The sequence below is a fragment of the Gopherus flavomarginatus genome, chromosome 1 (assembly GCF_025201925.1).
Source record: "Gopherus flavomarginatus isolate rGopFla2 chromosome 1, rGopFla2.mat.asm, whole genome shotgun sequence".
Classification (NCBI taxonomy): domain Eukaryota; kingdom Metazoa; phylum Chordata; order Testudines; family Testudinidae; genus Gopherus; species Gopherus flavomarginatus.
This window is the reverse complement of record NC_066617.1, coordinates 361,061,259-361,084,654: the sequence shown is the minus strand read 5'-3', so window position 1 is coordinate 361,084,654 and position 23,396 is coordinate 361,061,259. Positions and strand designations below refer to the sequence as shown.

Sequence of the window (23,396 nt, the reverse complement as noted above, 5' to 3'; positions counted from 1 at the left end):
CCTAAGTATTTACAGGATTGGGATCTAAGTTGAAGACTTATCTGGTAAACAAGATTTGAAAGTTAATGTTTGTAAATGTTTTTGACAGTGTAAATGAGATTGTAAACTTTTAGTGAGCTCTTCTTAGGAAGCAATGTGTCTTTGTATTTGTTCAGGCAGCACGTGATTGAGGTGTCTGCGTGATGCTGCGGTATAAATATTTAATAATAAAAGAATTATATAAATGCTGAGTATAAACTAACTTGTACAATATCTAGTTATTTATCAGTGAAAACAAATAATTTTATATAAATAGTCCCTCTAATTTCACGATGGAAGATACTGATCCAGTTAAGATGGTTTTTGAGAATTGTGACCTGCATGATTTTTTAAAATAAAGCTCTATTTTTAATTAACTATTTTGATGTTGGTATTCTTCAGTTCTTCAAGTCAGGATGAGGGCTCTTTGGAAACAATACCGTGTAACAAATAACCAACTGGTATAACCATCACAATCCACTAACAGTCCATACTCAGAGGGCAGCATCTACATTTGCTTTTATATCTTCTATTCAAATACTGTAATAAAAAAATAAAAACACACTTAAGGTAATGCAAAATGTTATCAAACAACTGAAATGGAGAAGATATATTTTATCTAAACTAAATGTGCAAGAGAACCAGGACTATAGGGAACCAATCGGTGGGAACGTTGGTAATTTGTTACAGAGATGATTTCTGTGAGTAACAAGGAAGGCAAAAAGAACAAGAGTACTTGTGGCACCTTAGAGACTAACAAATTTATTTCAGCATAAGCTTTCGTGAGCTACAGCTCACTTCATTGGATGCATAGACTGGAACACACAGACGGAAGATATTTATACATACAGAGAACATGAAAAGGTGTAACTAGCCATGCCAGCTGTAAGAGGCCAATCAATTGAGATGAGCTATCATCAGCAGGAGAAAAAAATCCTATCAAGCATTCTTAAAACTACAGTACCCACCTGCTGAAGTGAAAAAACAGATTGACAGAGCCAGAAGAGTACCCAGAAGCCACCTACTACAAGACAGGCCCAACAAAGAAAATAAAAGAACGCCACTAGTCATCACCTGCAGCCCCCAACTAAAACCTCTCCAGCGCATCATCAAAGATCTACAACCTATCCTGAAAGATGACACCTCACTCTCACAGATCTTGGGAGACAGGCCAGTCCTCGCTTACAGCCTCCCAACCTGAAGCAAATACTCACCAGCAACTGCACACCGTACAACATAAACACTAACCCAGGAACCTATCCTTACAACAAAGCCCGATGCCAGCTCTGTCCACATATCTATTCAAGTGACACCATCATAGGACCTAATCACATCAGCCACGCCATCGGGCTCGTTCACCTGCACATCTACCAAAGTGATATATGCCATCATGTGCCAGCAATGCCCCTCTGCCGTGTACATTGGCCAAACCTGACAGTCTCTACACAAAAGAATAAATGGACATAAATCTGACATCAGGAATCATAACATTCAAAAACCAGTGGGAGAACACTTCAACCTCTCTAACCACTCAGTGACAGACTTGAAGGTGGCAATTTTGCAACAAAAAAACTTCAAAAACAGACTCCAAAGAGAGACTGCTGAACTCGTATCCAATTTGCATATTAATTCAATTAACGTAGGTTTAAACAGAGACTGGGAATGGTTGTCATTATACTAATTGTATCTATTTCCCTATGTTAAATTCTCCTCACACCTTCTATGGGTCATCTTGATTATCACTTCGAAGGTTTGTTTTGTTTTTGTTTTTTTTAATCCTGCTGACGATAGCTCATCTCAATTGATTGGACTCTTCCTGTTGGTATGCATACTTCCACCTTTTCATGTTCTCTGTATGTATAAATATCTCCTGTCTGTGTTCCATTCTGTGCATCCGAAGAAGTGAGCTGTAGCCCACGAAAGCTTATATCGAAATAAATTTGTTAGGCCTTGGCTACACTTGAGAGTTACAGCGCTGGTGGTGGCTTTACAGTGCTGTAACTCACTCCCCGTCCACGCTGACAAGGCACATACAGCGCTGTATCTCCCTGGCTACAGTGCTGCTTGTACTCCACCTCCACGAGAGGAATAAAGAGAATAGCGCTGCTGTTGTAGGGCTGGGGTGCCAGTGTAAACAGGGAATAATCTTACTACGCTGTAACTGACCTCCGGAACCTTCCTACAATGCTTTTAAGTAAAGATAACTCTTTGTTTTGTTGTGATGCCTCCGTTTGTTTTGTTGTGAACTGGGGCTCCCGGAGCTGCTTATCAGAAAAACAAACACAGCTCCTGTTTGCTGTGAATGAGCTCCCTTTACAACGCCCGCAGCTAGTGTTTGCTGGAAGAGAGGGGGCTTGAGGAGAGAAGCAGCACAGCGTGTGGGGGGAGGGGGTCCGTTTCAAGAAGGCTGCTTATCCAGTCTGTGAGGGGAAAAAAACCAAAAAAGGCTATTTGCTTTTCGTGAGCGAGAGAGGGGTGGGGGAGGGGGTCGGAACTTGCAGCTGCTGACAGTGTCGGCTCCAAAAATCCACTCTCTCTCTCCCCCACGCTCCCTGTCACACTCGACCCCACCCCACTCCTTTTGAAAAGCACGTTGCAGCCACTTGAACGCTGGGATAGCTGCCCATAATGCACCGCTCCCAGTGCTGCTGCAGATGCTGCAAATGTGGCCATGACAGTGCGCTGGTAGCTGTCAGTGTGGCCAGATTGCAGGGCTTTCCCTATTCAGCTATATGAAGACAGGTTTAACTCCCAGCCCTGTACAGCTGTAAGTGTAGTCATACCCTTAGTCTCTAAGGTGCCACAAGTACTCCTTTTTGCGGATACAGACTAACACGGCTGCTACTCTGAAACCTGTCCCCTTCTAGTGGCTGAACCATATAAAGGTTCAATTTTGCCTCTGGCTTTGAGGTAAGAGAACTACTGATTGTGGATGGCTCGTGCTTTTAGATCCAGAGGTCCAAGGTCAATCCTCACTACTAGGGACCCATCCAGGAGTGACACATTACATTTACCTCTCTTAAAATTACTAGTAATAATTGTATTGTATCACAGTGTACATGACCTTGTATGAATGTCAGTGCAAATCACTTAGAGGGTCTTTCCCTTGAAGGCCTTATAATCTAAAGGTGAAAAATCTTTCTCCTTTTTCACCTCAATGTTGCTATTAAAATTTTCTTCCTTTCTTGCCACACAAATCCTGAGACTCATCCTATTAAATCCACACTCTCATGTCAAACTCTGCATCAATTTCAAACTTTTCATATATTCCCTAAAAGAACTGATCAACTCATTCCTTGTCTTTGTGCTCTGATTTTTTTCCTAATCCCCCTCTCATCCCAGTCTGCCCTCCTCAAAGCAGCCTTGTTTGCTAGCTTCTTCATACTTGTTTTTGTATGTAGTTCGAAGGTGCCTCTTAAGTCTGAAACTCCTCTCTTCTTATGTACCACACACTCTTCTTTTTTTTTTATTGAAATCTCTTGATAAAACGCACTACTTTACTTTCACGTGGCCTTTGAGGCAACAGCTATCTTCATCTAGTCTGTGTCTAAGAGTATACAAAACTAAATGGTGCACAAGGGTTACACTAATGAAGAAAGAATGTTTTCCTGTGGTACGAGGCATAGAATGAGTTATGGATTGAAATTAAACAAAAATATTAGATTTATCTAGAAAGAAATTCTGGTAGTGAGATCCATTGGACTGAGACATAGTCATATAAAAAAGCACTAGACAGTGAATTGTAAGGGACAGTTCTGCACTGGCAGTGGGGTGAACAAGATAACCTAAGCATATTTCTTCCATCTCTAATTCCTATTTTTGGAGAGAGGAGGGAGTATTGTGATTAGATCAGAAAGGAATGATCTCTATAGGGTTATCACTATTCAGTATACCAAGAGCAAAATTTGTCCAGAACTGAATAAATAATTAAGGAATATCACAAGATATGCTTTCTGGAAAAGATGGGGACTGAGTAGGTGGTAAAACTTAGTCCTTTTTGTCCTAAATATTGATTTATACATAAATGCATTGGATAATCTGCTAAGACAGTAATGCAAAAAATTTAAAAAATGGGAGACAGACATGATAGGTAAATATGGAACAACTTGTCTCCTATATTCAGATTGAACAGAATCAATTCAGTACAAAACTGGGAAACTTTCAGATTCTTGACTTCTAATTTCACTTTATCTGACAGGGGAGGGGAGAGATTTACTTTCTCAATTACTGGAGCAAGTATGAGTAGACATGATGGTAGCACAGTATCACCAACAAATATCTCTGATATAGAATCCTTAGTCTGAAACTTGGCATGTGAACTACTGGTAGATAGATAACTTTTTGGTCCCAGATAAATGTGTGTACCGTATTTTGTTACCTCTTTAAAATCCATATGAAATTGTAATTTGATTTTCCAATTTATATTTTTTTAAAAAATATATTTTCTTAAATGCTATTTTTTGAACAAAGCCTAAATGATCCATCACATCATATGAAAGGCCTATTTTTAAATACTGCCTAAAATGCATATTTATCTGGGAAACTAAGGATAGCAATTTACTTTGGGGACATTGATTCTTTTTCAGCTCCATGATATTGTGCCGTGTGAATAATACTTCAGTGTTCTACTTCAAGAACGTCTTTCGTTTAAAACAAAAAACTGTCTGGCATTGTCTCCCTGGTAAAGATGATGTCTTCAAAATAGCAAATTGTAAATTCTTTTGAACTGTGATGTGCTTTTATAGTAAGTTTTCCACAGCACGGTATCATGACAAAGCTTATGAAAAACAGCTCTTTTCCCTCTTTGTTGTATTAATTCATACAAACAAGGGCCCAGGCAAGGAATTTACAAGAACCTGATAATTGTGAATTAAATAAAGTTGCCAGGTTGCTAAGTAACAGTATTATACATGGAGACAGCCCCAAAATCCTTAGCACACTACTCACTTTCTGATTTGTGTTCCAGAGTCGACAACTGGAATCTGAAACTGGGACAACGGAGGAGCACAGCCTAAACAAGGAAGCCCGGAAATGGGCCACTCGTGTGGCACGTGAGCATAAAAACATCATCCATAATCAGCGGGTAGGTTGAAAATAAATGCATCAGGTGACATGAGAAAAATACAAACAAGCTGAAGAGATGCTAAATTAAGATCTATTACACGGATTCTAATAACTTGAATTTAATGTTGAAGTGCACAGGAGGAATGGGCACCTCGTATCATGTCTTAGTGGGACTACTGGCAGCATTATCTTGACAATTTTTGTGATTATTTTTCTCACTGGGGCTTCAGTTCAAGAAAGCACTTCTGTTCACACTAGCACTTAAGCATATGCTGAAGTCAGGGGGATTTAAACACATGCTTGAAGTTAAGCAAATATTTAAGTGCTTTCCAGAATCAGGGAGTTATTTTGTTAATTTACTTTGAGGATTATTATTGTGGTTGTTTTATTTTCTCCAGCTCTCTTTTAATCCTCTCATTCAAAAGCACTTTATGCTCTTGCAGACATACAAATGCAGAATGCAAGTTGCTCCAGCCAGTCAAGCCATACTAATACAAAATAAATCACCCATCCTACCTTGTCTTACCATTCATCATCTCTCAACTCACTCCTTCAACGAGCACTGTAAAGTATGTGGGTTTTGATGGGCTTGTCTTCAGGTGTAAAGATCATCATGAGAACAAGAGTGTGAAGTGTCACTTGAATGTTAGATCATAGTTGTAATATCATGATGCTTTACTAGGATTTTGGGGCATTTTCAGAATAGTTTTCCTATGATATAATTTTACCCATAAAAGATTGAACTTTTTAAATGGGGTTGCATCAGTCTGCAGAGTTTTTATCCTGCAGTGTAACACTACTCATCACCCTGGCATCTGAATATGATTAATTCTGTGAATTGTCACAAATACTGTCTTATAGACAGTGCACATGAATGTACCAAATATATGGCATCTTTCTCTTATTTTTGATAGGCACTTGAGGAGTTAGAATGCCATGGACCTGTGGTGTCTGAACAAAGCCGATCAGAACTGGAACAGAAAATAGATGAAGCCAGAGAGAATATCCGCAAAGCTGAGGTGAGAGAGAAATCATTCTGGCATGTTTATTGGTTCCTGAGGCAGTGGCACGTCTATTACAGCAGCTTAATTTGTGTGTGAAAAATCCAGACTTCTGGCATCAAAGGATCAGGGAATTTTAAATTAAGACATGGCATTTCTCTTTGATTTCATTCCATTAAAATCATGACATCAATTTAGTGCTAGGCTCAAGAGATTAGATGAGCAATAAAAAAATAAAATAAAATCCTCCTGGTGATATGGATGATTAAATTTACTATATTTTTTTCCAGTGTGCCCTAATCAAGAAGGTAGGAATTTCAGCTTCTGTCTTCTCTCAAGTTACATAGATGGTAAAACAACCTGAAATTTAAACTGTTTCATCACACCTGAAGGAACTAATATCAGAAAATGTTAGTCATAAATCTGCCTTTAGGTTTGAGGCTCTTTATAGCAGCTAACCATATGTTCACTTGCACTGGTTATGCAGCAGTATTTAGATAGATGGATGGAAGGAAGGAAGGAAAACAGCGTAAGTGATCTTTCTGGTATCTTTCTGCATTTTGTACTCCCCAAAGATACTATTGAAAAGGTCACAGGGGGTTATGAAACCTGTTCCAGATTAATGAAGATATTGTGAAGAAAGGAAATATAGCGCCTTCATTTTTAGCTGGGCAATATTATGTTGCTAAAAGTGAACTTTTATGGTCACTGATTAAAAAAAAAAAACCATTGGTAAGAATAGAAACCAATCTGTTACACTTTCATCTGAGTGGGCTGCATAATTAAAGCTGTAGAGCAAACAGAATTATTTCATTTAAGTGGCTTCTCATATTGCCAGACAGTCAAGGTATCTGGTGTGATTAGGAATGTGACTTACTAATTGGGATGTGAGGTAGCAGTTCCAGTTTATGGTATGATAAGCTTTCAAACTTACACAGAGCTCTTCTTCTTCAGGGCTGGGAGTATCACAGCTAAATACAAGATAGAACACATTGTTTAGGATTAATATTTAACGCCTATTTCAAGGGACCTTTCAGGGTCATGTGATCCGTTAACACCCTTCCAGTCATAGGGAGGAATGGAAGGGAGGGAAGCATCTGGGCAGGGAGGGTGTGTTAGTGGAGTATAGATTGTTATAATATCTATGGCTTCTATGTAATAAAGCTCATCTCTCTCACCAACAGAAATTGGTCCAATAAAAGATATTACCTCCCTCACCTTGTCTCTCAAGAGAAGGGCAGCTCTTCTCAGCGGAGCCCAGAGCTGGAGCCTGGAGCAGCTCCAGAGCAGTGGAGCTGCAGGTTTTTGCCTGGAGCTGGAGTAGAGCCAGAGCACAGCTCCAAAGCTCTGGTTCTTCTGAGATACTTAACTAAAATAATATTAGACAGAAATCACAAATTGACTTAGCCTAGGCACAGGAGGGTTTACATGCAATTGAAAGTAGAGATAAAAGGGCCAAGAGGCAGAAGATATATAGAAAAAAAGCAGTGGCATGAGAACTAAGCCCTTTAGTATGCCATAGAGGAGAATGGTTTGGTTTTGTTCCAGAATTGGACTTGGCAGAGAGAGCTTCATTCTGGAGGAGCAGAAGCACAGCAGGAGGGAACTCTGTAAGATGTGATACACGGTATCTGGTACAAAGCTAACACTGAAGCCCAAAGAATTGAGCCTTTAAACTTTCCAACTGAATTTTTCTCTTGGCCCTCCCCTTTTGTCATCTGCAGTCCTCAGCAATCACCTGTCCATGTCAGAAATCTTTAAAGGGGCACCGTCAGGTAGTTTTAGGCTCATAATTTGTTTTGCAAAAAAACCCAAAATCTTTGCAAAGACAAGCTGCAATAGAAAAATTTCCATTAACTTTGTTTTCAGTGGAAACATCTCTTGCAGTGTTTGAAACCCAAACATTTGCAATGCTCTGCTTATTCAGGAGAACCAGCAAGTGAGACTGATAGATCATAGATCATTAGGTTGGAAGGGACCTCAAGAGATCATCTAGTCCAACCCACTGCTCAAAGCAAGACCAATCCCCAAATGGCCCCCTCAAGGATTGAACTCACAACCCTGGGCTTAGCAAGCCAATGCTCAAACCACTGAGCTAAACAAAAAAAGTTGAATCGGTATCTATAATTGCCCCAGTAGAGCAGAAAGTAAAACAGACATCATTAGGGCTCTCAGATGTATGGGATTATGTGACATTCCATTCAGTTCAGTCCAGTCCCGGTCCTCCCATACCAATTTCTCAAGCAGCGTACGTCCAGAGAACAAGTTGCTGCTGGCTTGTAGGTAGCAGGAGAAGGAGACTCCTCCTGTTATAGCTCTGTGCCCCATGCTTTTCTCTGTCCCTCCTCTCCTAGGAAAAAAGGGGGACTAAAGAGCTGGCATGAGCCAACAGTAGATAGGGAAGGGAAGAGGAGGGATCCATTCTGCAGGGCCCACGCGTAATTCAGAGGAAGGAGAAGTGAGGTGGGAGCGGAGCAGAGCTGGGCCCAGGCAGCTGAGCTCTTTCTGGTCCCTAGTCTCCTTTTCCCCCTTTGTGAATTGTCAGGTCCTCCTCTTTCTCCCCTTTACCCTATCCAGAATTTTCTCTTAGCTTCTGGGTAGCTCCCCTTCCTTCTCCTTCATGATCCTTTGCAGACAGGGGAGAGAGGAACAGATAGGCCTATAACAAGAGCAGAAGCAGCTTGGGATCAGGCTGGCCCCTGCAACAGCAGCTGCCACCCTCACCCCAAGTTAGAGAGGAATCCAACAGACATTCATTTTGGAGGAGTCTTGCCTTAATAGAAAGGGAGAGAGTGGACCGTGCATTCAGCGTGCAGGAGGGTACCATGAATTAGTGTGGGGATGGGAGAAGCATGAATATTATGGAGGGGCTGCTTTAATTTTTTGAGGGGTAACCTGGAAAATGGCTCCTTCCTCCCTATGTCTCCCTTCCTCTGGGGCCCACAAGAAGGCTCAAGAGCCTTCCCCTCACCAGATCCCCACCCTCAGCCCCAAATGACCAAAATATGACAACTGCATTTTGTTTCATGTTCACACGGTACACTACAGATCTCACTGGTTTTTAAGGATCAAACTAGTTTTTAACAATGTGTTTTTGTTGTATGACTCAAACCCATTTTGCAGTCAGTAACAGGCCAGTGTGACCCTTCCATCAACTTGTAATGGATTGCAAAAGCTGGCCCATCAGTTTCACTCAATGAAAAAACAATGTTTTTTATTTAAACCTATTCACGTTTAACTCTTATTGAAGTAAATGGATGTTGAGGATGCTCAGCATATTGCACCGTTAGGCCTTATGTGGACAGCCCAAACCAGATCACTCTCATGCACTGAGATTCAGGATATTATCACCTTGCCAAGTTATATCCTTCCTTTTGCAAAATTGTAGGGAATGCTGGGGTAATCGTAAGCAGAACTGATATTTACTCTGCCACCTCCTGAAAATGTCTAATATCAGCATAGGGATTATAACAGGATAAGTCATATTTTAGATTCAAGTTCTCAGTCAATGGACTTTGCTTGCTAATTAGACGAGAGGGATCTTGATTGATGCTCTATTATTTGTTGTCAGACCGATCAGTGCTAAGAAGTGGAAAAGTCCCATCCCTCCTAATTTAGTACAACAGTCTCAAAGAGAGTAGTCAAGCTAACAAGTGTATATATTGCAAGAGATACCAAATTAGCTACCTTCATAAAAAATTGGGATCCTTTCCTTACAAGAATAGATTAAAAACACGCTTCACTGTCTCCAAACTAGAGTGACAGTAATGTGGAGAATTGCAACTTTCTCCCGCAGTAAGACGTGGAGACTGGATCGAAAATTTTTAATTGATTTTTTCACTGGCTTAAAAAAAATACTTAAATGGAGTTTTTCCTCACTAGTGCAGGATATTTTTAGAGACTTGTTAGTTCAATTTATTTACTCGTCCCTTTTTTCGCATGGGACAGACTCCTTGACGAAGTCCGTGAAATCAGAACTCTCCCCCAAATTGTTCTCATTTAATTAGCGAATATACAGCAGCTCTATTTAATTGCTGTAAAACATTTCCTTTGTTTGTTACTATGTTCCACATGAAGATGAGCAAAGTTCTGATAATTTGAAAATCAGAACATGCCTGATGTGAACATCGGCACTGAACAAGATGTTCTACCTGCAATGGTTGATACTGAAGGCTTGGCTACGTGGCAGGTTACTGCACTGCATGTCAGAGTGTGATTCTACAGGGCACTGTCTTGCTACCCAGGAATGTCCTGTGTGAACGCTGCTACACCACAGCAGAAGTCCCAGTATGCTGCTGTGCATACTTGTAAGTACAGTATGCTAAGCCTTGCTGCAAGACTTCCGCTGTGCTGTAGCAGTGTCAATGTTTCATATTGTCATAGAGTTTAAGGCCAGAAGGGACCATTAAATCATTTAGTCTGACCTCCTGTATTTATGTGGGACCTTACTGCTCGGTGAGCTTGTGCATTGTAGATTCACGTCCTGGCTTGCTGTGTAAACAAGCCCTTGGATCTTAAAGCTTAGATTCTGGGGAACTGTGTAAAAATCTATTGAAGGAATTCTCTCACAAGCAAGAAAAGTCTTAACCACTCTTTACTTAGGTGATGGTAAAAGCTTTCCTAGTTGATTGTGACAAAGAAAAACACATATAAGGCAAAAGCGTTTTAGTTTGAATAGAAGAGAATGGAACATACATGGCTGAAAAGGATTATATGTTGCCCCTTTTTATTTTATTTTTTTTAAGTGCCCTTGAAATTCTGTTGCCTTATACTGTTACTTAAGAAAATAAGATGTTTATAGTGCCTCTTAGCACTTATTCAACAAAGGGAGGAAAATATGCCAGAACAACTGTATGTCTCATCTTTAACAACATTGAGGAAACTTTCTGGGCATTATATAGCTTTTAGTTCAGGCTATGAAGATAATCTAAAGGGGATCTGGTTGTCCTTAAAATAGCTTTCCTTTTCTCCCAAGACTGCATCTCTTCACCTTAATTTTTCCTCTCCATTTGACATTAGTACATCTACTGATCTGTATTGCAGAAACAAGTAAGAGGTAGTAAAATCTGAAGCTGTTCACTCTGATTGCCTATTCTTTTTTTAATCTACATAAACTCCTGTCTCCTGGACTCTTCTTCTAGATTATTTGATTTATTTCTCCTTTCTCTCACTCTCCTCTCTGTCTCAGTCAAACTATAGAGCAGTGGTGGGCAACCTGTGGTCCATGGGCCGCATGCGGCCCATCAGGGTAATCTGCTGGTGAACCGCAGCCACCAGAAGCTGCAGGCGGCCGTGCAAATTTAAACAAACTGTCTGATGGCCCGCCAGCAGATTACGCTGACGGGCCGCAGGTTGCCCACCACTGATATAGATCCTCTCACTTAGATCACCTTTCGTTAGATATCGCCAGATAATATAACTGGTTGTAAGGCTATAGAGATTTCTCTTGACCTGGAAGAGAGAATACCCATCTGTGCTGAGACACCTTTGCTCTGGTAAGAGAACAGGTGCTCCATAGCTATTAATCCTATTTTCATTTACATTTTGCCTCATAATTAGGATATCTGTAGTTGTCAAGAGACTGTTTATACCAGATTAGATTTGATTAAGGCTCATTATGGTGCTGTTTTCTTCATTTGATTAGTTCAAGAGTTTAGTAGAGCCAAACACCACTTAAATGCATCTTTAATTGTAAATTGGGGACTACTTTTCCCCTCCCCTTATTTTAATTCATGGATATTTATTAAGGTCTGACTGGAACAAATCTGTTTCACTAGCTGTGCATCTGCTGTTATGTGCCAGGCACTCCTGGGTGTGGTGGTCTATTCCATCTAGTGGCACCAAGACCACTTAGAAAGAGATTAATGAGTTTGCTCTACAGCCTTAGCTAATAGCCAGGTGGCTTTTAGCTGATGCTGTACAGGCTCATGCACTAAGCTCCAGAGGCCCCAGGTTCAATCCTGCCCGCCAACAACCAGGGTCTGTCAGCATTACACTATCTCAGCATATAATCTATTAATTGTGTGCCACTTGTGATTTTACTGTATCTCAATTCATATATCTACATTTCAGTGGTCAGACTGTTATTGTTTGCACGTTTTTGCTGCTGTATCTTTCCACTTTACTGCTGATTTAAGTGGTGGTGTTCTCAGCTCATAATAATTGTGGGAAAATCTAATTCCCTTTGCTTCTGCTGAAAGAATTAAGTGGAATAAGGAAATGAACAGAAAATTCAATTTGAGAATATCACTTGCTTCTGTCGATGGTTTTGCTAAGAAAACTCACGCTTGGGAGAATAGTGTGAAGTAAAAAAATTGCCTATCCAATAAGAAATCTGTATGATCTATCAATCTGTCCATAAGTAGATGACTAATTTGAAAAACTAAAGTTACTTTGACATCTACAGATCATGAATTTTGAATTGACTTAGTAGGAAATAGTTTTAAGTACAACTAGACAAATAATTTTATTTTAAGGATGATATGGTCAAAAGTTATATCATGGTATTATGAAGAGATATAAACAAATCTGCAGTACTTGATCATCTCTTATCCTGGTCACAATATTGCAAAAATTCATTTATTATGTTTGAGAATCAATGACATCTTGCGGTGATAAACTTCATTGATGATTTCTTTTCCAAGCAGGTAAATTCCAAACCTTGGTAATGTCCCTGCCTGCAGGTATATGGGATCTTAGGGAGAATTACTACACAGGTGGAGTGCCAATTAATTTCTTTATTAAAGGAAAAAGGAAGTGGTGGGAATTTAACAGTGAAATACGATGGGATGGGGTGTATAGGGTGTTTACAATAGACAATGATGGGGGGGTTCTTCTTATACAACAGTGTAGGGAGTTCTAACAGTGGGGTGCAGTAAGTGGGGTTCAGCACAATGGGATACAGTACAGTCAATAAGCAACTCAACTTTATATAGGAACAACTCTAGTTACAGTGTGGAATGCAAAATGTACCAAAAAGAAATGCAAAGTAAAATGGTAGCTTCTATATGAAATGGTCAACAAGCTCAGATAGAATGCATTAAGTGATTAATAGCTATATATATAATGTAACACAGTGGCATCAATGCAAATACAAAGTATATCAGAAAAGTGGAGGCGACCAACGGGGTATTATAACCACAAGTAAGATGTGAATCACAGTGCAAAGATACAATATGGGTGATAAGTGAAATTATGCAATGTAACAGCATAGAAGAAAATTAGTGACTTAATTTGTGAGGTTGTAATAGCAGATAATCTGCAAGAGTGTACCTAAAGGCTGAGTCAAGAAACAGGTGTGGGGAGGGAAGTGAATGATCAGTGGCAACTGATGAGAGGAGAGTGTAGCTGCAAGCAGCGAGAGACTCTGAAGCCCTGCGGGGTGAAGCCCAGAGCAGTCTTCAGGAGCCTGCGGGCTGGACATACAGGAGACGAGCAGCTGGAGCGCACTTAAGGGGAGTCTGGGAGCAAGCGATGGGAAGGCACGTGGAGAATGGGGGAGACGGCTGAGGGAAGAAACAGGTTGCAGCAGCAGAGAGCACTTCAGGGAAGTTGCGGAGCAGCGGGGTGAAGACAAACAGAGCAGTGTGATGGTGATCTTCGGTAGGGGAGGGGCAGCGGAGAAGCGGGAGCACGAACACAGGGGATACAGGGAGAGGCAGCAGAGAGGTGTAAGGAATGGCTGGAGGGACACCCAAAAAAGAAAAAGGAGAGAAGCGGCAAAGGGTTTGGGAGGTTACACAGTGGGAGAAGCAGCAAGGGGTTACAACAGGGAGACACAGGAAAGTACACAGAGGGGGAGATTGGAGCGTGGGAAAAACAGACACGGGAAAGTTCAGGTAGAGATTGGGACAGCGGGAAGATGAATTCAAACAGCAGAAACCTTATCTATCATCTAACTTAATCAAATTTATATAAAATGACAAGCAGCTTATACAAAGTAACAAAACAGATACAGAATACGACCAGGCAATGGCTTTTTAAAATCTATCTTAACCAACGACTAGGCAAAACAACAAATATCACAATTCTAAGCAAACTATAACAAGCAACTATACGGAGCAACAAAACAGCAACTATAGCAAGGCAGGTGAAAATTACAAGTGATACAATCTTAGCAAACTATGACTTATTAAACTAAAAAGCAAAACCTATGGTGCACCTTATGCTATGGGGAGGTCATAGAGGACACAGTAGTATGTGCCCAGGATACAGCTCCCAAGGCAGCCCCCCAAGGAAGCCAAGGGATGGTAGCTGCAGCAGTGGATATGGCTGAAAGCAGTGAGCCCCAAAGCAAAGCCCACAGGAGCAGAGCTTAGCGGCGGCACAAACTTATTTTAGCGGCAAAGCACCGTGGAGTTTAAGAGAGGTTTTAAGACACAGAACAAGGTTTAGCTTGAGTCTGTGTGCTGGGGAAACAGAGCCAGCAGCTAAAATAATAAAATAAAAGTATAGAAAGTTTCAGAGGGATTCTTACCAGTCCCCAAGGTAGTAGCAAAGGCAGAAGCAGCAACAATGTCAGAAGAAGCAAGGAGGGCTCAGTACGGTCTCGATAATCAGGAGATCTCTCAGGCAGCAATTCATTCTTCGTGGGAGGGGTTGGTTTGTTTTTTAAAAAACGGGGGTACACTCAAAATAAAATGAGAGCAGAGAAAGGACCCCGCAGAACTCCTGGCTGATCAGACCAGGCAGCAATGCAGGAACCTTTCCGATGTTTGTTTTAAAAATGCCTGTTTTTAAAGGCAGACTGAGGCAGTTTCCCGCCAGTAATCCTGATAGGCTCCCTCTGTCACAGGGGAAGAGACACTGGGAAAAATTGCAGGTGAGCACAGAGACGTACCTGGGCAGAGGCCTGAAGAATAGGTGTGAGTTCACGTCTCAGGACTCAAAAGCACACGAGGCCTATGACTCATGCCCAGGGTCTTAAAAACACATTAGGTCTTGCAGCTCTGGACATTGCCTACCCTACACAAAGCCCAGGTTTAACAAGGTGATAACAGGACCAACCTTTTGAACAGGGCAGTGGTCCCACTTAGCACGCAGCACAAATGCCCATCCCTTTGAGAAGGGCAGTGGCTCTTGGTAAACAACTTAAGGGGCCCTCCCTTTGAGAAGGGCAGTGGCCCTGGTAAACAACTTAACAGCCAGGGAGGGGCGGCCACAGGAGGAGAACAAAAACAAAATGGAGTATGCGGACAGCTGTAAGAAACAAAATGGAGTAGGGGGATAGCTGTAACAGACAGGTAAATATGTAACACTGTATCTTGGTGATACCCAAATTTAGAGACAGGTTTGCCAGCTAGGAGAGGAGACCTTGAGGGATTTATGTGGCTCAGTGAGAATACAGTTAGATTGTTCATCAGTGGGCATTCCACAGCTGAAAGTTGATTTATTTCTGAAGATGAATTTTTTATTACAGGCATGGCAGGATGTTTGCAAGTTGGTAGAAGATAGATGAGATTTAAAAGTGTAAAACTTCATGGAGAGAAAACTATTAAATTGTTTGTCGCATTTCTTACCATGTGCTTGAGTGCTAGGTACTCTGAAATCCACCTTAAAAACAAAATGTTAATTTATTCATAATTAAAATACTATGTGAATCGATGTGCGAAGATGGATCTCGATACTTCAAAACTTAAGCATCACTGTTGTAGGATCTCGAGACTACAGGGAATATCTCAGAATTTCCTGTGTTCTTGTAAGCGCATGTGGGATTAGTCTGGTCTAAGATAACTATTAAAATAGCTGTCTGTGTAATTCTCCTTTCCTGAATTCTTGACTTTTGGAGGAATTGGCATCCTTTAGTATAGTTCTTTCCTTCATCTTTGGAATGTGGATCATGGTTTTCAGTGCTCCCTTGCTTCTCGGATACATAGTTTAAATTGGCAATGTTCACTTTCAGTTTGTGGTGTTAAAAATACAGATTGTTTGAAGACCTTTTGTGCCTTTTAACATATGGATCTTCTCCAAAACCCGCTTGAGCTGTTGGCTAACTTACTCTGAATTCCAGCTGAAGGAATGGTATTTCCAGTTTTGTGTTCTCTGCAGAGCCATGATTTTTTTGAAATGCTAAGTTGATTCACATTTCTTCATCTGATTTGTTTTTTAATCTTAAAGTAGTATCCTTTAACTGTCTCCATTTCGTATACAGATGTCTCAGATTGGCTGTAGATGTGGAAATAATTCTGAGAACCCTCTGTTAAAAGTAAAGATAACATCAGTAATTCAGAAGTTTGTGACCTGTTTGCCACATTCAATTTCTTTCTAAATTAATAATTTCCTTGACACCACAATTAAAATATTACAGAAGACATGGAAGACGATAGGTTAAATCAATTGTTTATGATACCATTTGCAGTAGGACTGTTCACTTTATAAATGGTCACAAATAAAACTTAAAATAAGCATTCTTCATTTGCAAAGATCTGGTTTTTCATTGGGGATCCAATGTTGCTTCAAGATGTTAATCAGAGTTCTTATTTATATTGGAAGCTGAAGTGATCATACCATACTTTTGCACCCAGGTAGTCATTCATTTTTCAGTTGTTCAATTTTTAAAGCTTTCCTTCTTCGAGTGCTTGCTCATATCAATTCCAATTAGGTGTGCGCTCGCCGCGTGCACATTCGTCGGAAGATTTTTACCCTAGCAACACTCAGTGGGTCGGCTGGGTCGCCCCCTAGAGTGGTGCCACCATGGCGCCGGATATATACCCCTGCCGACTCAACGGCCATTCAGTTCCTTCTTACCAACCGTGTCGGTCGTTGGAACAGTGGAGCGCGGCTTAGCTGGTCTCCACTTCCCTGGCTACTCATAGTTCTCCCATTATTCTTGTGTATATAGTTGAAATTTCTATAGTTGCAGTTAATTCTTCTTCATTTTTATAACACTGTTAGTGTTAGTTAAGAGGGGTTCGGGGATTAGCCCCTTCCCCGCACCTGGTGCCAGGCCCATGCCCGGTTCACTGGGTTTCAGACCGTGCTCAGCCTGTCACAAGCCGATGCCAACAGGAGATCCCCACGGCTCCTGCCTTTAGTGCCTCAGAGAATCCCACCTCACCGATAAGTGCTGGATCAGCAAGGCCTTCAAGCCGAGGACGAAAAAGGAGTGGGACTTTCGTCTTTAACAGCTCCTGATGGAGGCAGCTCTTACTCCTCCGCCCTCGGCACCGAGTGCTGGTCAATCCACGGGCAGAAGCACTTCTTTGGCACCGGATCACACTGGTACTGCTAAGGCCTCTCGGCACCGACCATTGCCGGCACCGACGTCTACTTGGCACCGTTCTCTCTCCCCGCAGGTGAAGAGACGTAAGACTCACGTTGCTTCTGTGCCACCTGCACCACAGCCAGAGCACCCGGCTACATCGGACCGCCCAGCACCTACACCTGCCAGGCACCGACAGCGTTGGCACCGTTGATTCCGGTCCCGCAAGGGCCGTTGAGTCCGGTACCTAAAAGTTGAAACTAGTGTTCACAGACAACGCAACGGCCATGTATTACATAAACAAGCAGGGAGGGACACAGTCCTCCCCCCTTTGTCAGGAAGCCATCCAGCTTTGGGACTTCTGTATAGCCCACTCGATAGACCTGGTAGCGTCTTTTCTCCCAGGGGTTCGGAGCACTCTGGCGTATCGACTCAGCAGATCCTTCCTGTCTCCCCAGTGGTCGATTCGTCTGGACATTATTCAATTCTGTTTTCTGGAAGTGGGGCTTTCCCCTTATAGACCTCTTCGCTTCCCGTGAGAACAGGAAATGCCAGATGTTCTGCTCCTTCCAAGGCCTCTCCCCGGGCTCGATCTCGGACGTTTTCCTGATGCCGTGGACAAGCCAACTGCTTTATGCCTTTCCACCGTTCCCGCTGGTTCACAGGGTCCTGATAAAGCTCCGCAGGGACAGAGCTCGCTTGATCATGATCGCTCCAGCATGGCCCAGGCAGCACTGGTACACCATGCTGCTCGACCTGTCGATAGCCAACCCAATTACCCTGCCTCTTCGCCCAGACCTCATAACTCAGGACCACGGCAGACTTCACCACCCAGACCTACAGTCCCTTCACCTCACATCATGGCTGCTGCATGGTTAAGCGAGTCCGAGTTACATTGCTCTGCCTCAGTACAAGTACTCCTGGGTAGCAGGAAACCTTCCACTCAGTCAACGTATCTGGCCAAGTGGAAGTGTTTCTCCTTCTAGTGCGAAACGCATAATGTTACTCCCACCGAGGTCTCGATCCCCACCATCTTGGACTGCCTCTGGTCTCTCAAACAACAGGGCCTAGCGGTGGTATCATTGAGGGTGCACTTGACGGCCATCTCTACCTTCCATCTAGGGGAAAGTAGCCGCTCCGTGTTCTCACACCCTATGGTTTCTAGGTTCCTCAAGGGCTTGGACCGCCTATACCCCCAAGTATGCTGTCCCGCCCCAACCTGAGACCTCAACCTGGTTCTAACCAGACTTATGTCTTCCCCTTTGAGCCATTAGCAACCTGCTCACTACTATACCTGTCCTGGAAGACAGCTTTCCTTGTAGCCATTACATCAGCCAGACAAGTCTCCGAGCTTAGGGCTCTCACGGTGGACCCACTGTATTAATGTGTTTCACAAGGACAAGGTGCAGTTGTGACCACACTCAGCTTTCCTCCCTAAAGTGGTATCGGCCCAGGATATCTTCCTTCCGGTCTTCTTCCCGAAGCCACACTCATCACGATGGGAACAACAATTGCACTCCCTAGATGTCCATAGAGTGCTCGCATTTTATATCGAGCGGACAAAACCCTTTCATAAAACACCCCAACTCTTCATCGCAGTGGCAGACCGAATGAAGGGCCTACTTGTCTCCTCCCCGAGGATCTCATCTTGGGTGATGGCATGCATCCGTACTTGTTATGACTTGGCTCATGTCCCCTTGAGCCACCTCACCGCACATTCTACCAGGGCTCAGGCTTCATCTTCCGCCTTCCTGGCTCATATACCCATCCAGGAGATATGTCGCGCAGCTACCTGGTCCTCCGTCCACACCTTTGCCTCACATTACGCTCTGGTTCAACAGTCCAGAGATGATGCAGCCTTTGGCTCAGCAGTTCTGCATTCTACAACATCTCACTCCAACCCCATCGCCTAGGTAAGGCTTGGGAATAACCTAATTGGAATGGATATGAGCAAGCACTCAAAGAAGAAAAGACGGTTACTCACCTTTGTAATTGTTGTTCTTCGAGATGTGTTGCTCATATCCATTCCAAACCCGCCCTCCTTCCCCTCTGTCAGAGTAGCCAGCAAGAAGGAACTGAGGGGCCGTTGGGTCGGCAGGGGTATATATCTGGCGCCATGGCGGCGCCACTCTAGGGGGCGACCCAGCCGACCCACCGAGTGTTGCTAGGGTAAAAATCTTCCGACGAATGTGCACGCGGTGCGCGCGCACCTAATTGGAATGGATATGAGCAACACATCTCAAAGAACAACAGTTACAAAGGTGAGTAACTGTCTTTTTTGAGAAGCTCTGTTGCTTTTCATACTGTGGAAATCATTCTGTGGAGGAATGTCCAGAGGAACATCAGTTTGTTTAATGGCTGTGCTCCATAGACTTAAAAGTAACTAAGGCTGGCAGTGCACCAGAAGGATTTTGGAACCTCTAACAAACTCTGTATTTTTATAAATGACTGTCTAAAACAAGTGGTTGCACCAATAAAAGAAAATAGTTAATGTAAAATTTAGCATTTTGTAACTATATTAAGATATTGTTTTGATAGTCCAGTAAAATGCTAATGAACAAGATGATTAAAGTTTTTCAAAAGATAACTTCAGAAAACACAATACTTTAGGGACAGTATGGAAAATTTATAATATGGCTTGTACACCAGGCCTTCATGATCTTGCAAAGCATGCAATTGCAGGCCCTTCACTTCCAAATTTAAGTGAATAAGAAATGAAAAGGAGAAATCTGTGGCAGAGTTTGGGGGGGTAGGGGAGAAGTTTACTTTCATGGAGAGCCTTACAAAAAGAGACTTGTCTTTTCTGATTTGTTTGTATAGGGCTAGCACTGTGTAGCCTTGACCTACAATATTACAGCCTTTTACTACTGTATTATGGAGATGCTGGCTGTGACTTAATACTTAAGTTTGAGCTCAATTTTTCTCTTAAAATGGGGATTCAACCTCTTTGTTTTGTATGAAAAATAGAAAGTATTCTCCACAAACTTGATTCATGACATCACTACAGGACAGAGTTAAAGTTGTTTGGGTGTCTTAACTGTGCATTCGTTACCTTAACATCTTTAGGTTTCTTTTAAGTGAATTTCCTGGGTATACGTGCGGGGTTTTGAGATAATTACATTACACCTCATAGTGCATTGACTCTTATGTTACCGATATATGCTCTCAACCTTAACTTCATTTTAATGGGTTTTTTATGTCTGGGAGTACATAATAAATATATTTACTTAAAAATAAAAAATATTTATAGTGTGACTAGATTCTCAAGGTTAAAAAAGCAGGACTCTTCTCCTGTGGGAACAGAGTTCAAAGAGGTATGGTTTTAGTAAGTGTCAGGGCAGTGTGCATATGTTAATGTTTGCAGCTGGGAAAGGAAAAGCAAAGGCTTCCTATTCATCCTCCTTTTAAGAAAGCCCCTGGTTCTGACTCACAGGATGTCTTTTTTTTTTTTGATTGTTTGTTTTGTTTACACAATAACTTTTGTTTATGAATAATGGGCATCCAGCAATAGTATATGGCAGTTCAGTTCAATTAAACAGTCTGAGTTACAATTTTATAACAAGGGTCCTTCAAGGTGCAATGACTTGGAGTTGCAGACACACCACAGGATGCTGCTGGTTATTCCCCTCTAGCCCACTAGGGAATTGGGTATCTTCAGAGAGGAAAAATAGGGCCCATAAGAGGGGCTAAATTTCATCCAGGAGGGCAGTAAGATTCAGATAAGACATTTTTTTTCCATCTTGTTCTTTCCCCCTTTTGTCATAGCAAAAAATGAAGTGCAGAAAGCAAAATCTTTTTTTTTCTTGCTTTTGTGCTTGTACAGGGCTGAAACTTGTTCACAGTTAATCAAACACTATAGTTGTAACAGATTTTTAGTACATACAGTAGGTCACCTTTTCTGGAATTCTGTAGTTGCTTTTTTTTTTTAATTCTTTCAAAAGATGCTATTTAAAGAGACTTGTCACTAAGGTGTTTTGGGGATGCAAATGAACACTTGGTTTCCTACAGGCCCTTTTCTTGCATTATTTATTGATGACTAGAAATAAATATACACGTTGTTACATTACTGTTCAGAAATATATTATTTTGGCTGGTTATTCACAAGAAGCTGTGACACTTACTGTTGCTTCTTTTCATTTCTTTAGTTTTGAAGCAGGAATTTATCCTCATTTTTTGCAAACTATAGATCCAGATACTGATCTTTAATTCACACAGGAGTAGTAAATACACAACAGGATTTCTTGTGAGAACCCCTGGCCTAGACAGTCTACAAACAGGACATAAGCATTTGTGGTTTACCATAGTCTGAGGTGCAGTATAAACCATAAATGTTTGTGGGGTGCCTAGATTAATGTTTATAGCTGTGAATATATTGAATTAATTGAGAATAAGTTACATTAAAACTGCAACAAAAATTATGGTCTAAACATATCTTGTATCATTTTTCAGGGCATGGGAAAATTCTTCATGTTGTAATACTGTATTAGAATGGTGTAACATTTGGTACAACATCACTGAAGTGCATTATGGTATGGTAGAGTTGCTCCAAAACTGTATGCATGTGAGAACCCATCTTAACAAAGCAACATGGCAACACTGCAGGGTGTTATTAGCAAATGTGTTTGGTGTGAATGGGCAGCTCCAAATAGAGGAATGGATGAATAACCAAAGAATCCCTTCTGATGAACTAGAACTCAGCTTCCCCCAGTGTCTGTAAGGAACTGGGGTCAGGTGTGGTTAGAAAGTATTGTAGAGTGTTAGTCTTAGGCCTTGTTTACATGAGAAAGGTATACTGGTTTCTACTCAGTTTAAGTAAGCTGGTGTCTTGTGCAAACACTCTGATTTCAGTTAATCTCTTATCTCAATTTAGCCTTATTTGTTAAGGAATCAATTTCAGATACATGGATATAAACATATTTAACTGAAATAAGAGTGCCCCCACAAGGGATTTATTGTTTTAGTTAAATCTATAGTTCTTCCATCTGTACCCAAGACTTTAGAGTACTCAGATTGCAGCGTTGGGTACAATCAAAAAGAAACACACAGGTATGACATGTTCTTTATAATTGCAAGATTAACCAGATCTGTCTGGGAGTCCCGGGAACTCCAGATTTACTCTCATTTTACTGTTGTTTATGCTATAGAACTTTGTTAAATATTAACAAAAGTACAGACAGACACTTCAGTCAGTGATTTGTTGGCATTTTAAGAGATGCTTAATGCTGTGATAAATTGGAAGGACCCATTTTACAACATAAAATAATAGATGTGGCTCCATCTTCAATTATAGTGTCAAGTGCTCCTTTTACCTTCCTCGTCTGTTTAAATCAGCATTCTTTGAAGTTTAATAACATGGTGCATATGGTGCATGTTAACATCTTTTAATTTACTATTTTCTCAGTAGTAAAGTTTGCATATGAGAACTATATGCACAGTATACGTTAATCATTCAACTGATGGCTATCTGATAACTATCTTTAACTTTTTAAGCATGCTTAACTGAGAAATAGAAACTCTTCGTGGTTCAGTGGCATTGGTCTTTTCCCATGAAAAATGTGTTTTGAACTCCTCCTGCCCCAGCCTCCAATATTTGCATCTAACAGCATCTTGGCGGATTCTCCTGAACTTCAGAATTTCTTCCAGGTCCTCTCTTACATTTGTGTGCTCTTAAAAAATTACCTTTACTTTAAACAGCGTTAAATGATTAGTAGTAGTATATACTTCTGCTGCAGTAGCTCCTTAAAACCCTATATCCTGTGATAACTGCACTCATGTTTAAAGTAAGATTTTTTTTTTTAGATAGTCCTGTAATTTGAAACAGACTTATAGTTACCACTGTTGCTTCTTTTTGATCAGGGTAAGAATGTGCACCAGGGCAACATAAAGTTCCATTCAGTTAGATTTCTAGCTGTTATAGCTACAGTTTCTGTTAGTAATGCTGCAGATTTTCTGACTTATCCTCTTTATTAAAAGGAGGATCATTGAGGATCCAGACCAACATCACACTAAAGCAAGATACATGATTCCAAATCCTCATAACATTGTTAATACTTACTAGGCATATTCTTTTACCTCCAAGAATTATTACTATCTTGTAGAGTAAGCTAGTGTTC

General features: G+C 41.3%; 1 protein-coding gene across 1 annotated transcript in view; it reads left to right on the top strand.

Annotated features, from left to right (window-relative positions):
- The window catches only part of FCHSD2 (FCH and double SH3 domains 2), a 243,459-nt gene that overhangs the window by 199,820 nt on the left and 20,243 nt on the right, over nucleotides 1–23,396 (top strand). Inside the window, exons 11-12 of the mRNA XM_050930407.1 lie at nucleotides 4,985–5,101; nucleotides 5,997–6,101. Coding sequence (XP_050786364.1) covers nucleotides 4,985–5,101; nucleotides 5,997–6,101 — 222 coding nt within the window. The remainder of the gene's footprint in view (nucleotides 1–4,984; nucleotides 5,102–5,996; nucleotides 6,102–23,396) is intronic.